Genomic DNA, 16,588 nt, shown 5'->3' on the forward strand with positions numbered 1-16,588 from the left:
ATTGTACACTGCAATTTGAGGGTCATGAGATTGAGCTGGACTGTATTGTTCTTGGTTTATCTGATTTTGATTTTATCATCGGTATCGATATGCTAACCAAGTACAGAGCTACAATTGATTGCTTTCTGAAAATTATAAGGTTCAGACAGAAGATGGCTGATGAGTGGAAATTTTATGGTAAGGGTTCACGAGCTAGAATTCCTTTGATATATGTTCTTGCTATGACTGATTTATTGCAGAAAGGAGTAGAAGGATTTCTGATTTATGCAGTTGATACGATGAAAAATAGCCCAAAATTGGCTAACTTTCCAGTGGTTAGTGAATTCGCTGACGTTTTTGAAAGAGTGGGTGCCCGGTGAGCCAACTTGTGGCTAAGGGCTTTGATGACTCTATGTATAAACAATCTTTTGTTTAATATAATTTACACTTTTATTATGGCGTTTACTTTATCTTTTATCATATTATTATGTTGTGACATACTATAAGATGTTTAGATGAAGACCTTGAATATACTATAGTGTATGTAAGATGTGGTGGCACATGGGGATGGCTATCATGAAACACATCTTATAGTCACTGTATATTCTAAACAGTTTCTAGTCGATTGAGCCGTCCGTTAATAGGGATAAGGATCGCTCGAGATTGAGACTAGCATTTGCGATGCCGAGTATCACGTTTCATTGGTATGGAACATAGAGATTTTCAAAGCATGCAAATGGATATTCATACGATGAATGATCGAACTACCCTATCCGGACTTTCCAAGTGGTTATCACTTATCGAGTGGATGAAGTCCGCGGTTTTGGTTGTACACCATTAGTCCTTACTACTTGAAACATCATTGAGACTCTATATTCTAGTACTGTACTTTGACTCGTTTACCGACTCTATTGGGGTCATCAGGTGTTGGGATTGGGTACAGTTACGACACATATAGGAGTCGATGCTTTGTTGTCAAGGATTCACCACATAATTGCTAGTGTGGATATCCTATGCAATCTGAGGAGATATTAGTGTGACGAATCTCTGGCCAGAGTACATGATGTGTTTTAAGAAATGGTTTCTTAGTAGCACATGCGATGTCACTATTTGATCTTCAAGATGCATTGCATAGTTATCGAATCTCGAACGACTCTCGATTTACCAATGGTTGTTGATTCGATCGGGATATATGGATGAAGGGACCGTACTGTACGCTAACCAAAATCTATTGGTTCTTGCAGGCACTATCAGTGATACCTATGGAATCATGGGGCGATGTTGCTAGGCGCTCTTACCATGATTCGATGGGCAAGTCGGAAATTGTTGTTCCGAGTCACAAGGAGTTGTGAGCCCACGGCTAGCTGTATCCCTGAACCATTGAGGGTCACACAAGTAATGGATTTTTAATCCCCGTTGAGATAGTTAAATTTAAAGAGTTAAATTTAATGAACAAAGAAGTAGGACTTCTTATATCAGAGTAGAAGAGTAAGATTTCCTAAAATGACATAGGGATGGGCATTTTTGGAAACCACTGAATTCGGATTCAGAAAATTTATCTTGACTTTAAAAGATGCAGAAATGGTTTCTGTGCACATTGGTGAAATTGGTTTATCAATCTGAGTCACGATGAATTTTATATTAATTTCTGAACATGCGGGCTTTGCTTGTCAGGCTTGAACTTATGACTAATGGGCCCTAAGCTGTTAGCAGCCCACAATATAAATAATTTATTGCAGTACAGAAATTAAACAACAGAGGTCACAAAATATTTCGAAAACCCTAGTTTTTCCCTACTGTGGCCGCCGCCCCTCTCCCTCTCTGCTCGAAAAATTCCAGCCTGTGAATTTTGAATTTGCAGTCTGGTTTAACGGATCAAATTCGTTAATTCTCTTCGTAGAAACTTCTGATAGATTTTTTAGTGCAATCTATCAGAGGGATTAAACTTCTGTTCGTGGACCTGATTGAAGAATTGTTCGTCCATCAGTTCCTGGGATATACAACAAGAGCAGAGTAATCTGTTGGTGTCCATAATCTCGTTTCGAGATTGGAGGTAAAAATTTAATTGTTATTTAATTTTTACACACACAATTTAATCGTAAAGTTTTGATACCCATGATATGGAATCGTTCCATATAAAAATTTTAAACTTCCGCTGCACCGGGTATCAATTCTTAATTGATTTGATCACCGTTTTCCAACAGTTTTCCCTGATTAGATTTCGGGATTGCCTCCGTTTCGAGAGGTAGACTTCAGCATAGAATTGATGTCAGGTACGCAACCGATATCAAAAGCACCTTACCGTATGGCACCAATTGAATTGAAAGAATTGAAAGAACAGCTTGAAGAGTTGTAAGCCAAAGGTTATATCAGACCAAGTGTTTCCCCATGGGGTGCGCCGGTATTATTTGTTAGAAAGAAAAATGGATCGATGAGGCTATGTATTGACTATCGGCAATTGAATAAAGCAACAGTAAAGAATCGCTATCCTTTACCTCGTATAGATGATTTATTTGATCAATTTCAGGGTTCGTCAGTATATTCGAAGATTGATTTACGATCTGGCTATCATCAATTGAAGGTAAGAGATGAAGAAATCCCTAAGACTGCATTTAGAAGCAAGTATGGCCATTATGAATTTATAGTCATGCCTTTTGGTCTAACGAATGCACCAGCAGTGTTTATGGGATTAATGAATAGAGTATTTCAAAAGTATCTAGATGACATCGTGATCATATTTATCGATGATATTTTGATATACTCTAAGAATTTATGTGATCATGTTGACCATTTGCGAACAGTTTTGAAGACATTAAGAGAAGAGAAACTGTATGCTAAGCTATCCAAATGTGAGTTTTGGTTGAAACAGGTGGTATTTCAGGGTCATATTATATCAAGAGATGGTATTTCAGTTGATCCAACAAAGTGGAAGTTGTGATCTGTTGGCAGAGGCCAACATCTGTGCCAAAAATTTGAAGTTTCATGGGCTTGGCAGGATATTATCGTCAATTTATTCGAGACTTCTCGTCTATTGCAAAGCCTATTACACAGCTTACACAGAAAAATGCACCGTTTGTGTGGTCTGAAGCATGTGAATCTAGTTTTCTAGAGCTAAAGAAAATATTGACTACATCACCAGTCTTGACAATCCCTTCAGGTACTGGTGATTTTTTTGTTTATTGCGATGCTTCTCACCAAGGTTTGGGATGTGTATTAATGCAGAGAGGACATGTTGTCGCTTATGCTTCTCAACAACTAAAATCGCATGAATTTAGATATCCAATTCATGATCTTGAATTGGCAGCGATCGTCTTTGCATTGAAGATCTGGCGACATTATTTATATGGTGAGAAATTTGAAATCTTTTCTGATCACAAGAGTTTGAAGTATCTGTTCTCACAGTCTGAACTGAATATGAGACAATGAAGATGGCTCGATTTATTGAAAGATTTCGATTGTGAAATCAAATATTATCCAGGGAAGTCGAATGCAGCAGCAGATGCCCTAAGTAGGAAGGTATCTTCTTTGTCCTTGTCTACTATAGGTGTATCTGATTTGATTGAAGATTGCTTTATTTCTGAATATATATTTGAGACAGATAGAAGACCGATGAGAGTATATGCTATCAGTGCTGAGCCAGAACTATTGATTCGAATCAAAGAAGCACAAAAATCTGATTTGAATGTTCAGAGGTCGATTGAAATGATCAAATCAGGACATCAGTCTGAATATAAGGTTAGTGATGATGATGTATTATATATGAATAACCGAATTGTTGTTCCAGATGTGGTTGATTTGAAACAACAAATATTGAAAGAAGCTCATAGTAGTAGATTCAGCATTCACCCTGGAGGCAGAAAAATGTACAACGATTTGAAGAATCAGTACTGGTGGAAACAAATGAAGTCTGATGTGACTGAATTTGTATCAAAATGTCTGAATTGCCAACAGGTGAAGGATGAAAGGAAGAATCCTGGAGGTCTATTGCAGAGTTTATCTATTCTTGAATGGAAATGGGACCATATTCCATGGATTTTGTGACGAAATTGCCACGATCATCCCGAGGATTCGATGCTGTTTGGGTGATGATCGACAGATTGACGAAATATGCATGTTTTATTCCCTACCGAATGACTTATCGTCATGATCAAATGGCAGATCTCTATATTCGAGAAGTGGTAATATTGCATAGTGTGCCAAAGTCGATTGTATCTGATCGAGATCCTAGATTTACTTCGCACTTTTGGCATAGCTTACAGGAAGCTCTAGGTATGCACTTACATTTGAGTACTGCTTATCATTCTCAAACTGACGGACAATCTGAACGAACTATTCAGACTCTTGAGGATATTCTTAGAGTTGTAGTACTTGATTTTGGTACTACATGGCAAGATTACATACCACTTGTGGAATTCTCTTATAACAACAACTATCAGACGAGTATAGAGATGGCTCCATTTGAAGAATTATATGGGAAGAAATGTCGATCGCCGTTGTATTGGGATGATGTGTTAGAGGTGCCGGAGTTGGGATCGGATATGATCAGACAGATGACTGAGAAAGTGAAATTGATCCAGCCGAGAATGAGAACAGCACAGCATATACAAGCCAGATATGAAAAATGTTCGATGTCGGCCATTATGTTTTGAACAGGGAGATAGAGTGCTCTTGAAGATTTCACCGTTCAGGGGCACAGTCAGATTTGGCAAGCGAGGGAAGTTATCTCCGCGATTTATTGGGCCATATGAGATACTCGAGAAGATAGGCAATATTGCTTATCGACTCGATCTTCCTATATCTTTATCTGGTATCCATGATGTATTTCATGTCTCGATGCTTCGCAAGTATCAACCTGATGAATCTCATATCTTGAAACCTGATGAAGCTGAGTTGGATGAAACTCTTAGCTACTTTGAATAGCCGATTTAGATACTTGATAGAAAAGAAAAGCAACTCCGAACGAAAACCATTCCATTGGTGAAGATTCAATGGAGTCGGCAAGAAGTTGAAGAAGCGACATGGGAAGTTGAAGATGACATGAGACGGAGATTTCCTTACCTATTCCACTAATGTGAGTTCTTATTCAGTTTTCTATTATTCTTTATTCTTATGTGTATACCGACTGCATATCTTGACTATTTATGAATTCGAGTACGAACTCATGTCTTAGTGGGGGAGAAATGTAAGGCCCAGGATTATGTAATTTAATCCAGGATTATTTAATGTAATCCGAAATAATTTAATTTTAATCCGAGTATATTTAATTTGGGAATATTTAGAGTTTTGATTTAAATTCTAATATTCATAAATTATTTAGGATTCAAATTGAATTAAAATAAGGGTCGAGGACTTAATTACAATTTTTGAAGTTTCAGGGGCTAAATTGCAATTGTACCTGAAGTTATCCGATTATGAATTCTATTATCAGCATGTAAACGTGTAAATAGGAGATGAATTTAGAAGCTTTGAAGCAGAAAATCGAGACCCCTTCGTTTTCTTTTGATTTTTCGATTTTCAAATCGTCGTAACTTTTGATTCGATCGTCCGATTTTGATTCCAAAAAGTGTTCTGCAATCCTTGCGACAAAGGATTAGATTTGATGTAAGTATTGATTTATTTTGGCATGTTTTGAAGCTCAAAAGTTGGTAGATATCAGATATTGATGTTATGTATATGTTCTTCGACGTTTCTACATTCCGATATCGAAACCGGCTCCAAGAATTCATGTTGCTTGTACTTAATCCTGATTTTCAGCTTGTGTTCGATGGGTATAGCTGCTGTTATCTTGAAATTTGAGTTGTTATCGCTGATATGATATACGTATGAATTGTATACGAAGTCGGAAATGGTTTCGATATTTCGTCGGTTACCGATTTTCAATCGCTACGCCGTCGATTTCCATTTTGCGATCGTTTTGATAGTCGAAGATTGAGATGAGATGTTACTTGATATGTTATTGACATTGTAGAAATTTTATTTTCAGTTTCAGAGTTTAATCGGATACTATTGACTCAAGAACCTCAACTTTAAACCAAAGAAGAAGAAGATGAGGTTGAAGTGGTTTTGATTGAAGATTAGTGATGATTTTGAATCAATTCTGAAATGATAGATTTGAACACAGTTTAATATGTATGTTTTGATATTGTGTTTCAGATTTGAAGTATTCAGAAACGAGATATACGAAGGTATAATGACGACATCGCAAGTCAGGGATTTTGAAACTCGAGAATGACGCTTCTTGAGTTGTCCCTCCAAAACCACATACTTGTTATTGTTTTGATTTGATTTTGATGTTGTCGATCCATCTTAGGTAGTGGATCTTTGAGTTTGAGTCGATATGATGATGATATAATATAATATTTAATTGATTCTATGTCAATATCTGAGGCGATCTTATTTTTTAGTCCAGAATGACTACGATAGATGGATATCCATGTCAAGATCGGTTACGAATCTTGATGGAAACGACGAATTATGAATCAATTCTTAATCGATATATGCGTTATTTACTCTATTGTTGAGTCGATTATGAATAGAGTCGATATGATTTATTTAACGCTTTATATATGTCGATTATACTGGGAATGTTTTCTCATCGGAGTTTATCCGGCTGTTGCTTTGTTTTGTATGTGTGCATGGCAACAGATGTGTATGCATATCCTTCAGAATTCTTCTTTCAAGAGCCGAGACACCATCTTCAGATTTGGAAGCATTTCTTATCATCTTCGAATTTCAATATCTCGAGTTTCGGTTACCTGATTTTAATTCCGGACATAGCATTGCGATCCTTGCGAGAAGAGATTCGATTTGATGTAAGTATTCACTTGTTTCCAGCATGTTTCGATATCAGTATATTGGAGGAATCAGATTTGATGCTCTATTCATGTTCATAAACTTTTATATTTTGTATATTCGGAATCGGAGCAAATTATGGATCTCGTTTGTATTTTCTATGATTGTACAGCCCTAAGCTTGAACCCTTGTAACTTATATGTTGAGATTTTCATGATATCATGCTGTTATATGTTGGTTTGAAGTATATTTGATGGAGGTCGATATTGTTTCGGTTATCGATTTTCAGTTGTTATGCCGTCGGTTTATGAATTGAAGCCGTTTTGATGTATTGTTGCTTGAGCTGAACTAGATTGAATGCTTAGATGATATTTCTTGATCTTAAACACTTCATTTCAGCTGTGAATAAGAGTTGACGAGCTCGACATTATAGCTTTCAAACCGTGCAAGAATTGAAGAAGGTTTGAAGCAATTGTATTGGAAGTTTGATATTGAAGAGTGGTTGATGCATTGAATAGAATTTTATATGTGTTCTTGATTATATGTTCTCAGATTTGAAGCATTCAGAACCGAGAGATTGGAAGGTATAAAATGATATCGCTCAGAAAGGGAATTTTGGTACTCGAGGTTGAAGTATCTTGAGTAGTCCCAAATAAAATCACATAATTATCGTTTATGCTTATATTATTAATTTAGAATTGAGTTTATGATCCATCACAGGTAGTGGATCTTTCATTATATTGATGATAATGACGTCGTGTTGGTTACGAAGCAAAGAGAATGGATATCCATGTTAAGATCGTATACAAATCTTGACACCGGGGTTCAAATATGAATCTTGAGGTCGTGATTGGCTTAAAACCTCGATGACAGACGTCGGTTACGATGTGTTACTGCTTTAATTTATATCTTGAGTTGTTTGATGATTGTTAAAGCATGTATATATCTTTTATACTGGGAATGATTTCTCACTGGAGTTTATCCGGCTATTGCATTGTTTTGTATATGTGTGCATGGCAATAGGAGGGGCAGGAGCTAGCCAAAGACGGACTTGATAGCTCGGGAGAGAGTTTAGCACATGAGGAATGTTGATATGATGTCAAATATGTTATGTTGAACAATTTAGCAGGTTTATGTTGCTAAGTAGTGTACGAACTCTATGGTTGAAGATTGGAACTCAACTTGTGTAGTTTTAGCAATCATGTATAGTTGTAGTTGAATAAACTTGTAACCCTTATTGTTCTAAACTGGTTCTTGCTTGTATAACATGTTTAGAGTTGATTCATTGAGTTTGTACTTGATTGAAATAGATTGGAACATGTCTTGATATCAAAAGAGAGCTGCAGAATTTTGAGCAGGGCAAGCCCGCTCGATCGGTTGAGTTTGACCGATCGAGCGAGGCAGGTGAATTTTCAAACCCGAGAGTTTGCATTTTATGCTCGATCGATCGGTTGAACTTGACCGATTGAGCGAGACATGTTATTTTCCAGACCAGAGAATGGGAATTTTTCTGTCCGCTCGATCGGTTGAGTTTAGCCGATGGAGCGAGGTGCTCTTTTTTTAAAAAAAAAATTCTGGTCTTTATTTTAACTGAACTTGGTTTCATTATCTTTTAATCATTAAATGCCCTATGAATTGAATTAGCGACCCAAGACCTCACACATCCGACCATTTTCCATTAGCTAAAACGTCATATCCTTGACAAACAGTCTGCAAGGATGTGACTCACTGACTAGAAAGAACGAATTCAATTCGTCACGATCTTGCGAAGTCTTCAATCCCAAAGGCAAACCTCATTGGTTACTAAGTCGATTATCGACTATCTCAGTCATCTAATCAGTAACACGCATCTCATGCTAGAAACTAGTGACACGACCTGCTAGATCTTGAGAACTAAATCCTAGCTAATGTCACATATCACGATCAGGCCACAGACGTCTCTTTGCTAATGCCCATTAGTTTCCAACACTCGTCGGATTTAACATAACGGTTCAACACAAGAACACTCTATCGAAATGTTCGGTTTACACCCTTAATTTCTTGTTAGTGGACAACTCTCACATGAAGCAGAAATCTTGATCCCTTCCATTACTAAATATCCGATTACTATCACTAAGCAATTGCTGGAATCTATATTATCTTGTTCTTAACAAGAATGCATAATCCTGGGAAGCCACCAACTCCCCTGCTTGCCTCCACTGTCAAGTTAACGTCTAACTTGACCATACAAGTCCAATTGCAATCGTTCCCGATTACAGCAATCCCAAAAGACTCACCTCCAGCAACCCTGGAGATTCAAAATTACCCAAATCGTCGACTGCTCTGAGATTGTACTAGATACAATTCCCCTTAAGCACTACGCGACAAAATACTATCCCAAGTATTCTTAATTGCTACACCCTGATCATCACAGATTGGCTCAACTCATAGATCTCGTCGATTCTACTGTGGCTCACACTTATCTCAACAGTGAAAATCAAATCAGACTACCTATGTGGCTCGATCAATAGTCTTGACTCAGCTACGACAAGTCTATTATTCCCAACACTGGAATACCAAACTCGCTTTAGTTTCAACACACCTATACTCGATAGCCAGACAATAGCTATTTGTAGTCTATCGGCAACATCTCGCCCCATACTACTGACAGCTGCCTCGTACACTGGACTTTATCACCCTATCTTTGACAGAGTTTAGCCAATAGCCACTAGTGGTCATTAGCACAATTCTCGTGCCACCTTATCACTACTAATTGCTGTCTTTTTTACCCAAGTCAAACATCAATACAAACTAAGCCCAAAAATTGCTCGTGATCCATCAACCTAGATCATTTCCATCTCACCGAAAATCATACGCTTAATTCGGAATGCATCAGACGATACATAGTGCAATCACTGGACTCATTATCCATCACCTCATTCATTCAGAAAGAACGCCACAGCTAATCAAGTTCAAAAATTATACCTAAAGAATCCCAAAGATTCCCAAAATCTCCGGATACGCTCCTGATTATATTCCTCACTAAGATTGTTAAACAATTCAAGACTGAGGTAGATTACCACAATAACCCACCTGGACAACCACCAAGGCTTCATGGGTATAGGCCATGATTCCCTCGCGCCTTAAATAGTTATGTACAATCATTAGCATCCGATATAATCCATTACTGATGAAGTAAATCATCATGGAGTAATTCTCCTATTCGAGTCAAAGTCTCTAAACAGCATTCCATCCCGTTTCTTGGATAACTCCTATCACAAGGAAATCCTAATCATAACGCTAATGACAATTCCTAGTCATCACTGGTAGAAATCCGTCTACCTACTAGATTGATCCATCTAGCAGTATCTCATAGGTCAAAACCTATCTGCTCAGAGTATATACTTGTCAAGGAAATCCCTCCAAGACTGGTCCTCACAACAGAACACTCCCACTGATATCTCTGACACACCAGACGTTAGCTACCCAATGATATCAAACCTGATATCCAATCCAAGGTCAAAACCTATCTGCTCAGGTATGTTTCTAAGAAATTCGGAGCCTCATCAAATTCGGTTTCGTCGGCTAACGAACATAAAAAAATATCTGGAAATTCAGCAACAAAGAAACGTGATACACGTCGTGAATATCGAAAGAGACTGAACAAAAATTAAGTCTATAGGCAAGATTGCCTATCTTCTCCAGAATCTCTTAAGAATCGTGAATCTCGAAGACCATTCCTCTTTCTTCTTACATCTGACAGTGCTTCTGAAAGTCAAAATCTTCGGAATATCCGATCTTCCTGATCAAATTACAGAAACCAGCATCTGAAATTTGTATACTTTGTCTGTCCCTACTAAGTTAAATTCAATCTCGTCTGAATAACCTTCACTTGTCCATTCATATCTCAAAACACATCTGGTCCCAACTCAGGTGACTCAGAAAATCATCCCTAAACAAAGAAAATCTTCCTTTCTTCTTGTACAACACTTTGAAAAATGCCATCCAGATATTCGTCTGATAGCCATTGTTGTAAAAAAACTTCATAAAAGTTAACGAAACTCGTCGACTAGTGCCAAAGTCAAGCACTACAGCTCATGGAATATCCTCTAAAGTCTGAGTCTTCACCTCTGACTGTCCGTCGTTCTGAGGATATAAAATTGAACTCAGATGTATTCGAATATCAAAAGCCTCTTGAAGACTGAGAAATAAATCGAGGATATCGGTCTGAACAATTGAATTCGACAGACCAAACAATCTGACAATGTCTCGGACAAAAATATAGATCATTTGATCATTTCTGAAAGTCATTCTGTACGGAATACCATAGCAAATTTCATCAATTTGTCAATAATTACTCAAATATCATCTCAACCTCAGCCTGATCGTGGTAGATCGTGATGAAATATATCAAACGTGATCTAATATCCATTCTGAATCAGAATAGCCTGTACAACAGACCCTCGGATCGTTCTCTATCTGCTTTCGACTGCTGACAGTTCAAAATATCGGGATAAATACCTTGTGTCATCTATCTTCATCTACTTCTATAAGAACTAATTCTTCAAATCGTTGAATATCTTTCGACCATCTGAAAGAATTCTGAATCGAATGCAATGTGTCGCTCACAAAGTACGCTGTCTCAAATCGGAAACATCTGGCACAACAATATGATTATTCACAAATAAAGCATCATCACTGACCTGAACTCAGACGGTGTCCAGTTCTGACTTTTATTCATCGAATTCTGAATGATCAAATCATATTTCTTTGCTTTCTCGATATTCTCAATCAACTCCGATCCGGCTTAAAAACAAACTTCTAACAGATCTCCTATCTGATTCAAACTCAAATTCAGAAGTGCAGCAATCATCGATCAAAATATAAATATTGATAGTAGATAAATAGAGAACTGATCGCTACGAGCTCAAAATTAAGAATCGTATGTTGAGTCTCGTGTGTCTTCAGCTTCTTCAAAGAATAAGCTTTCACGTGCTTCCTCTGAATAAGAATGCATCCCAAATCTCGATAAGAGAATTGAAATGAACGGTAAGATCATCAACACGGGACAAATAAAGAATACTGGAGCACTGGTCAATCACTTCTTCAGATCAATAAGAACTAATCTCATAAGATTCAGTTCAGACAGAAAGCATATTCTTCGAAGTTAACTGAGTAATCGGCTTTAAAAACGATAAGAATCCATCGATAAATCTGCGATAGAACCCATAAATCTTCAAGTTTCACGTACCAATGTCAATCTAGATCAATTAATTGTAGCTTTGGTCTTGCGGTGATTGACAGAAATTTCAGCTCCAGAGATAATATGATTGAGGAAGGACAACCCAATCCAATCAAAATTCAGATGTCGATAGAATAACATACAACTACTCGGCAGGAAAATCTGTAAGACGATTCTCAAATGCTCAGTATAATAATTAAAACTTTTGAATGGATAAGAAACCATCAATACGAATAGTGCTAAATTCAATTAAATACTTCTAAAAGATTCAGTTCCTCGTTCTGAATGCGGTCTAAGGAACACTTTCCTCTCAACTCTCAGTTGTGATATCCTGATCTCAAGTCGGAGCTGTCTTCGATCTGACGAATCGGAGGAAATCCAAGAATCTCATCCGAATCAATGTCGACACACACTATAACCACTGGTATATCAACCAATTCGGGTTAGAATTTAGGACATCAACTGCAAACATCGAGAATGCTTACGCACCTTTCTCTAACAAACGTATCATCGACAAAATATATCTCAAGGAATCATTGAATCAAGAATTCTTACTGAAAGCTATTCACCAATCTAAATTTCGGATCTGATTCTGACAACTTCCTGAAAACAATCCACGGTTTCCATGTACTGATTAAACCAGCTAAATAGACAATAAAATAAAGATTTGATATTCAAGTACAACACTATCAAGTTCAACCTTATTCTCATCAAATTTAAGTTCAAAATTCCGGACTGACCTCAAAACAAATACTTAAGACTCTTATGATCAAAAAAGATCTCGAAAGACTCACCGTATATATAGTGACGCCAGATCTTCAAGACAAATTCAATAGCGGCGAGTTCAAGATCATGAACTGGATAACGAGTCTCATGCGGTTTCAACTGCCTTGATGCATAAGCTATCATGTGCTTCCTCTGCATAAGGACACAACCAAGACCTAAATGAGAAGCATCGCAATACACCGTAAAACCTCTAGTACCTGATGGAATAGAAAGAATCGGAGCGCTGGTCAATCTCTTCTTCAGATCAATGAAACTAGTCTCACACTCTTCAGTCCAAACAAAAGGCGTGTTCTTCTGAGTCATCTGGATAATTGGCTTCGCAATAGATGAGAAACCCTGGATGAATCTGCGATAGTAACCCTCTAAACCCATAAAACTTCAAATTTCATGCACAAAAGTCGGCCTACGCCAGTTCATAACCGCCTCGATCTTGCTGGGATCGACAGAAATCCCATCTCCAGAGATAATATGACCAATAAAAATGACTCGGTCCAACCAAAACTCGCACTTCGATAGTTTGGCATACAATTGCTCGGCCCTCAAAATCTGCAAGATGGTCCTCAAATGCTCTGCATGGTCAGAACGGCTCTTCGAATAGATAAGAATATCATCGATGAAAATAATAACAAACTCATCTAAGTACCGATGAAAGATACAGTTCATTAATCCCATAAAGACTACTGGAGCGTTAGTCAAACCAAACGGCATGATGATAAACTCAAAGTGGCCATACCTTGTTCTAAACGCAGTCTTAGGAACATCCTCATCTCAAACCCTCAGCTGATGATATCCGGACCTCAAATCAATCTTTGAATAAACACAAAAACCCTGCAATTGATCAAAGAGGTCATATATTCTAGGTAAAGGGTACCTGTTCTTTACCGTCGCTTGGTTCAGTTGGCGGTAATCAATGCAGAGTCGCATAGAGCCATCTTTCTTGCGAACAAATAAGACCGGAGCACCCCAAGGTGACACACTAGGTCAAATGTATCCCTTGGCAATCAAGTCTTCCAACTGCTCTTTCAGTTCCTTCAATTCTACAGGAGCCATTCGGTAAGGGGCTTTAGAAATCGGTTGCGTACCTGATGCCAACTCAATACTGAATTCAATCTCACGAGCAGGCGGCAATCCTGGAATCTCTTCCGGGAAAACATCCGCAAATTCCCTAACCACTGGTATCTCAGTCAACTCAGGGCTAGACTTCAAGACATCAATAGCATAGATCAAGAATCCCTCCGCTCCTTTCTGTAACAATTGAGTCATAGATAAAACAGAAATCAAAGAAATCCTAGATCGAGAACCCTTACCAAAGAATTTCCACTCCTCTAACATCTCGGGTCGGAATCGAATTACCTTCTGAAAACAATCGACTGTAGCTCTGTACTTGGTTAAAGCATATATACCAACTATGCAGTCAAAATCGGATAAACCAAGTACAACACAATCGAATTCAATCAAATTCCCCTCCGACCTCAATTCACAATTCCGAACAAATCTAACAGATACAATTACACCACCCAAAGGTGAAGTAACGGCAACTACAGCAGGCAAAGGCTCAGTAGATAAAGAATGCATCACAACAAATCCTTCAAAAATAAAGGAATGGGAAGCACCTGTATCTATCAAAACATGAGCAGGATAACCAAAAATCGAACAATTACCTGCTATGACATCCCCAGATGCTGCCTAAGCCTGATCCTCTGTCAAAGAAAACACTCTCGCCTGTTGCCCAGGAGACTGATTTGAACTCTGATTGCCTCCCTGACATGTCTGCTGCTGAGGCTGGAAGGAATGGACTGCAGAAGCTTGCCTCTGAGGCTGAGCTGACTGCCTCGAAGAATTTGAACTCTGAGCTTGTTCTAATCCATTCTGAGGACAAGCTCTGGCAAAGTTTCCCGTCTGGCCACAGATGTAGCAGTTTCCAAAGATACCTCTACACTGATCACTGGAGTGACGACCTCCGCATTTGGTACAAGACATACCTGAACTACTAGAACTCTGTCCTGATCCAAACTGCTTCGAGCCACTTGAGCTCGATGAACTTCTTCCTGTCTTCTTCAAATGTTTCCCCTTAGGATGATAGTAATACTTCCGATTACCTCCACTGCTACCACCCTCAGATCTTGGTGGTTGAATCTGCTATTGGGACGGTTGATTCTGGAACTGAGACGGTTGAGCCTGGAACTGTCTCTACTACTGCTGAGGTACAGACTGATTACCCCTCTGTCTCGTCAGTCCTGCCTCTGCTCCCTTAGCCTGATCCATTGCATCCGCAAAATTGTTCGGCCTACCAGTGTTAACCAAAGTAAAGATCTTGGGGTTCAAGCCATTGATAAACTGATCGGCTTTAACTTCCTCATTATCGGCGATATGCGGCGTAAAACGCAACAAGCTATCAAATTTCGCAACATACTCCTCAATGTTGAGATTCCCTTGTTTCAAGGTAGAAAACTCGGCAACTTTGTCCTTCCTATACGAGACTGGGAAAAACCTCTTATAAAATTCAATCTTAAACAGATTCCAATTAACGACTGTACCTCGATTCTCCATAGCCCTCTTCATGGACATCCACCAACTCTTAGCAACACCGTGCAGCTGATGAATCACTAACCTGATTCTGCGGTCATCTGAATAATCCAGAGAATCAAACAGCTGATCTATGTCCTCCAACCAGCTCTCACAGTCTACTGCATTCTCTGTACCCTACAAAGTCGGTGGCTTAAACGATTGAAATCTCTTCAGTAAAGTTTCCATAGGCGTCGCTGTTGTATCCATCTGACCTGTCGCTATACTGCCCTGTTCATTCGGAGGAGTGAATACGGGCGGATTTTCATTCGGAGAAATAACTAGCGGTGGGTTCCTATTCAACATCCTTCGAGGAGCCATAATCTGATAATCAAGGGTTAGGACACAGATAATCCAATTCCAATAATTCCATTAGGTGTCCAAAATCTCCTCCTCGAATAATTCAACCAATTCGAGAAGATTCGTATCCGATATCGAAAATCCAAGCAATTGATATCTCAAGTAAATCATTATTTATAAATTTAATCACATAATCATGTAATACAAATAATTCTCAATCAATAAATCATGCTCGCATCGTATTAAATGAATCAATTAAATAACTCAAACACATGCGAGAAGCCAGTGCAAGAGAACTCGATCTACCCCGCTCACTTCTATGTTCAGTCCAAGATCTTATCGCTTTAATACCACTTAATGTGAGGCCTCGATTCTGTTCATCTAGTCTTAGGATAACGCAATCAATTATCGCAATTAAACAATAAGAATTAAAGAATAAAACAAATTTTTTTTAAGAACAGTGCTCGCTCGTTCGGTAAAACATTACCGATCGAGCGGGCCATCTACTCCAAGTCTCTGCCGAGACTTAACAAAAGCCCCCGCTCGATCGGTAAAATCTTACCGATCGAGCGGACACAAATGCCCAAAATTTCTGTCTCAGCTCAGGGGGTGCTCGCTCGATCGGTAATATTCAACCGATTGAGCGAGACTGCTCTGAACCAAAAATTCTGGTTTTCTTCCAAAAACTCAATCTCCAACTCAATCAAGTCAACAACAACATAATAAATCCATTCAACAAGATACAAAAGTATACAAGTCTAGAGTCATACAATTCCTCCAAATAGAACATGCATCAGTTCCACTTAGTTCAAACTATTAAAAAAACAACGCAAGTTCGAACAACAATTTCGACTTCTAAAACCAAAGGCCTCATTTCTATCCATCAACCACCTAGCCATGCTGCCTCTGACTCGGTCCTGCCCCGCCTGTTGCCAAGTACACATA

At 38.4% G+C, this 16,588-nt stretch overlaps 1 protein-coding gene across 1 annotated transcript; it reads right to left on the bottom strand.

Annotated features, from left to right (window-relative positions):
- Positions 1–14,971: 14,971 nt before the first annotated feature.
- LOC140862303 (uncharacterized) lies at positions 14,972–15,664 on the bottom strand. Its single transcript, XM_073265315.1, has 2 exons — positions 15,599–15,664; positions 14,972–15,481 (listed from the first exon to the last, which is right to left on the bottom strand). The coding sequence occupies exons 1-2, from the start codon at positions 15,662–15,664 to the stop codon at positions 14,972–14,974; spliced, it is 576 nt and encodes a 191-aa protein (XP_073121416.1).
- Between the last annotated feature and the right edge of the window lie 924 nt (positions 15,665–16,588).

Source organism: Henckelia pumila, chromosome 4 (assembly GCF_033568475.1).
Source record: "Henckelia pumila isolate YLH828 chromosome 4, ASM3356847v2, whole genome shotgun sequence".
In the NCBI taxonomy this organism is placed as follows: domain Eukaryota; kingdom Viridiplantae; phylum Streptophyta; class Magnoliopsida; order Lamiales; family Gesneriaceae; genus Henckelia; species Henckelia pumila.